The sequence below is a fragment of the Kryptolebias marmoratus genome, linkage group LG24 (genome assembly GCF_001649575.2).
Source record: "Kryptolebias marmoratus isolate JLee-2015 linkage group LG24, ASM164957v2, whole genome shotgun sequence".
NCBI lineage: Eukaryota > Metazoa > Chordata > Actinopteri > Cyprinodontiformes > Rivulidae > Kryptolebias > Kryptolebias marmoratus.
In genome coordinates, this window is record NC_051453.1 from 15704081 (window position 1) to 15708243 (window position 4163).

The 4163-nt window shown below is 45.8% G+C and overlaps 1 protein-coding gene across 3 annotated transcripts in view; it reads left to right on the forward strand.

The window, feature by feature from the left end:
- Positions 1–7: 7 nt before the first annotated feature.
- Positions 8–4163, forward strand: part of pip5k1ca (phosphatidylinositol-4-phosphate 5-kinase, type I, gamma a) — a 43093-nt gene continuing 38937 nt past the window's right edge. For all 3 annotated transcript variants that reach the window (XM_037974291.1, XM_017407352.3, XM_017407353.3), the window contains exon 1: positions 8–188. In XM_037974291.1, coding sequence (XP_037830219.1) covers positions 44–188 — 145 coding nt within the window. In that variant the 5' untranslated portion in view covers positions 8–43. The remainder of the gene's footprint in view (positions 189–4163) is intronic.

Genomic DNA, 4163 nt, shown 5'->3' on the forward strand with positions numbered 1-4163 from the left:
CCCACCACCCCCACCCCCGTCACCCTCTCCTCCGGACGGCTGAATGGAAGCAGCAGCCGAGGGAGCGGTCGGGCTGTCGGAGGCCAGGGAAGGTAGCCCGCTGTCTGTGGCCGCAGCATCCGATGATGCGGACACGGTCGTGGGGCTCAGCTACGGCGGGATGGACGCGGCGGACGCGGCGGACATGGGTAATTTTTTTTTAATTTTCTCTCTCTCTCTTTGAGCTTCTGAGCGCCTGTCACGCTAGTTGAATTTTTCTGTGTTTGTATTCTTCTCCTGCTGGGAGCAGAAAGTCCCTGCTCGCCTCTGCAGGCAGGGAGCTGGCGAGCTAAGCTAGCAGCTAAAGTGATGGTCAGCCGAGCAGGTGAAGTCATGAACATGAAGTACCTTCACCTGCAGGCTGAGCTGGGTCCAGGTCTGAAGGTACAGCCGGGACCAGATACATATACAACAAATCCCTGAAACAGACCTGTCATTCTGAATTATTGCCTTATGTAGCTGATAATATTTAGCAAGCAAAGACTGTAGAAGACCACTTCCATGGACATAAAAGCAAATTTATGCCCTGGATTTTCTTTTTATGAACCTATCGTTACCCCATGTTCTGCAGGAAATGTCACTCGGAGTATATAACAGATGCCTAATGAAGCCAGGTAATACATAATAATGCTCCCCCTTCTCTGACATAGTTGGGACGCTGTGTGAAATGCAAAACCTAAACAAAATGCAACGATCTGCAGCTCCTGCAGGCCTATATTTGATTCACAATGGAACATAGTGAATGTATCAAATGTTTAAGCTAAGATATTGTAGCATTTTACGGGAAAAGGGTTATTTTGAATTTGACGGCAGCAAGAAATCTCAAAACAGTTGTTCCAGGACCATGTTTCTTTCTGTGAAGCATCCCCTCTTCTTTTGCCATCAGTTTGTAAACATCCAGGATCTGAGGAGAGCTGCTGCTGGGGGTTTTTAGAGGGAATGTTGTCCCATTCTGCTCTGATGGAGGACTCGACTTGTTTAACAGCCTTCTTTGCTGGATGGGAGCATTATGTTGCTCTAAAACCTGTTTCTACATTTCTCCATTAATGGTCCCGTGCCATTGCCGCTAATGCACCCCCATACCATCAGAGAGGCAGGCTTTTGAACTGTGCGCTGGGTGGACCATCTTTTTTTTACTAACGTAGAAGGGGTAGGCACTTGTCAATTAAACATGCAACAAAACACTAATTTTGTTTAATTTCAAAGAGCGCGTATTTGTAACTGGCACTCAGACATCCGAGGAGTGACAAGCGGTGGAAGTGTGATGCATCAACACGTTCAAGATGGCTGCCACAGTCAAACAAATATAAGAATTTAACTTGAGCTAAAATTTGATGTGGTAGCAGCTGAGAGTCATTCACAACACACACACTCCAGGCGCTAACAGACTGGATGAAATCTCGTAATATTGTGTTATAACGTTATTTTCAAGGATTGACCCGTACAGTTATAACGCCATCATTTTCCAACATAAGACGATCTCAGTTGTAAAGTCTGGCGATGAAACGCTCGGCCGGTAATTGCGTAATGTTTTGTTTAGGGTGGTTGTTCTGGTCTCGTATTGATGAGGCCTATGGGAGGTCTGACGGCCTGTTTTTGTCGGCTGTTGACCTGAGCGACATCTGTTTACGCTGTGTTGCTGGAATCCGCCAGTGGAGCGTGCTTGTTGATTGTCACTTCGCGTCATGACAGACCAAGTTTGCTGAGGTCTGTTTACACTGACTGCAATAATGAACAACGGCAGATGATGCGTTCCTGCTGTAATAGGAGACACGTTTTAACCGTTATGTAATTTAGTCAAGTAATTACTTGCTGCGTTGACTTTGAGAGGAGTTCAGCGCCTTCACGCTGAGCAAGTTAGCCAATCAAACGGGCTGTCTGCTGAGGGGGTTATTGTGTTAGAGGGGTAAAATGGACTCCTGGCGCCTTTGGCTGCATGCATTTTTTTTTTTTTTAGAGCATTCTTGCCGGCATGCGTCTCAGTCGCCTCCGGTAATTTCACAAGTGTGCGCTTGCTCAGCCCGTGCCCCCTTCACACGCAGTGGGAAACACAGGCGTTGTGTGGACGGATGGTGCTAAAACACGCGCGTCTGAGTGGAGCTCCTGTCTGCAAAAACACACCCGGGCTGTCAGGTTTAAAGGCGGCTGAGGCTCATGTGTCTGAGCTGCGTTGGGACGGTTTGGGTGGAAGCTGAGGTTCAGTTTGGGTACGGAAACGGCACTTTCTGGGAAAATGTAAGTGTGAATCCTGAGTGACTGACCGGCTGCTGAAATTAGCCAAAGAAACTGAAACTGAGCAAGACAACCTGTTAAATAAGAAACAGAACACTAGCTAAGAGCTAAAAGTAGCAAAAAAAGTAAACTAAAAGTAACAAAAGTCTAATTAAAAGTATTAAAATCCTAGCTAAAAGTAGCATAATATAGGCTAAAAGTAATACGTAACAAAAGGCTAGTTAAAAGTGGAACAGTAGCTACAAATTAAAGTAGCCAAAGGCTACTAAAAATTAAAAGTAGTGGAATAGTAGCTAAAACAAGAAAAAGGCTAGGTAAAAGTAACAAAAGGCTAGCTAGAAACTAAAACTATCAGAATGGTAGCTTAAATCTAAAAGTAGCAAAAAGTTAGATAAAAGTTAAGAGAAGCAAAAGGCTGCCTAAAAGCTGAAAGTACAAGAATGGTGTCTAAATCTTAAAAGCAGCAAAAGGCTAACGAAAAGCTAAAAGTAGCATAATAGTAGCTGAAAGTTAAAATTAACATAAGGCTAGCTCAAAGTAAAATAGTCACTAAAAACATTAAAAGTAGCCAAAGGCTTTCTAAAAGCTAAAAGTGGCGAAAGACTAAGTAAAAACTGAAAGTATAAGAATGGTAGCCAAAAGTATTCAAAGTCTAGCTAAATGTTGAAAGCAGCAGAACTGTGGCTTAAAGCTAAAAGTAACAAAAGGCTAGCTAAAAGTAGAGGAACAGTAGCTAGAAGCTGAAAGCAGCAAAAAAAAGGCCAGGGCTCTCTGTGGATCAGTCCTGCTGTGATTGATTGATCAGGTGCTCCCTGATCAGCTAGTGTCTTCATCAGAGTCCAAGTGGACACAGAACGAAGGCAGGTAATTAAAACCAATCTGAAACAGGTGTTCACAAGTCACCGGATAGAAGTCCACAAGAGCAAAAATATTACAGCCACTGGTACATAAAGATTGCAGCATTTTGATCATTACCAGGGAAGAGGTTTGTGCTTTTTGACACACCCTACAGATGACAGACACACACATGTAAACAGGAACTGTCACATCACTTTAACACTGCTGTTGTACGTCCTGCCATTGTACGAAGGTTTGTAGGTTAAGCTAGTGTGTGTGATAAGCCCTGCAGCAGGCAGGTGAGGATCACAACGTGACTCCCAAAGAACATCTGTCGCAGAAGAGTGTCAGAGAAAGTCCACCGCTGATCGTTTGTACCAGCAGGAACGAAGGGAGGGAGCGTCAGCCGCAGAGGTCCTGACTGGTTCTGGTTGGAAACAGTAGATGTTGTGGTGGGACGTTAAGGAGCTCAACATGAGAGTCTGGTCAAGATATCCTATGTAATTAAGAGTCGGGACGAACGTGCGAACGCAACGCCGCGTAGGCATCGCAGCTGGCTGGTAAATATGCGCGTTTAGTCCTCCTTGCAGCTTCAGGCAGTCGGAATTTGCAGCCGTAGTCTGTTTCCAGTACAACAGCATTAATCTTGTGTATTCCCCTCCCACTTCAATTAGCTCCTCTCACTTTCAGCCTCGGATACAGGCTCCTCTCACTCAGCGGCCTCTCTCTCAGCTGACTGATTCCCTCAGCTCAGCTTCCCATTTGTCAGCCCCCCCCCCATCTCTCTGTTTTTTTTTGTCTTTCCTCCTCTTTAGGCACAGCCTGTTAAGGACTGCTGACGGTAGCACAAAGAGCAGGTTCCCCTCCCTCCTGTGGACGGTCTTCCTCTGCGCCCCTGTCCGTAGTCACCATTTGGTCCGTTTGAAGGATCATGTGAAAGGGGTTTTACTCTTCTGCCAGGGCGCGCGACGTCATGATGTTTGACGTAGACGATGACGCAGCCGTGCCACATTTAACGTGCTGCTGATCTTTGTCTGTAAGTGGAGGGGGGGGGG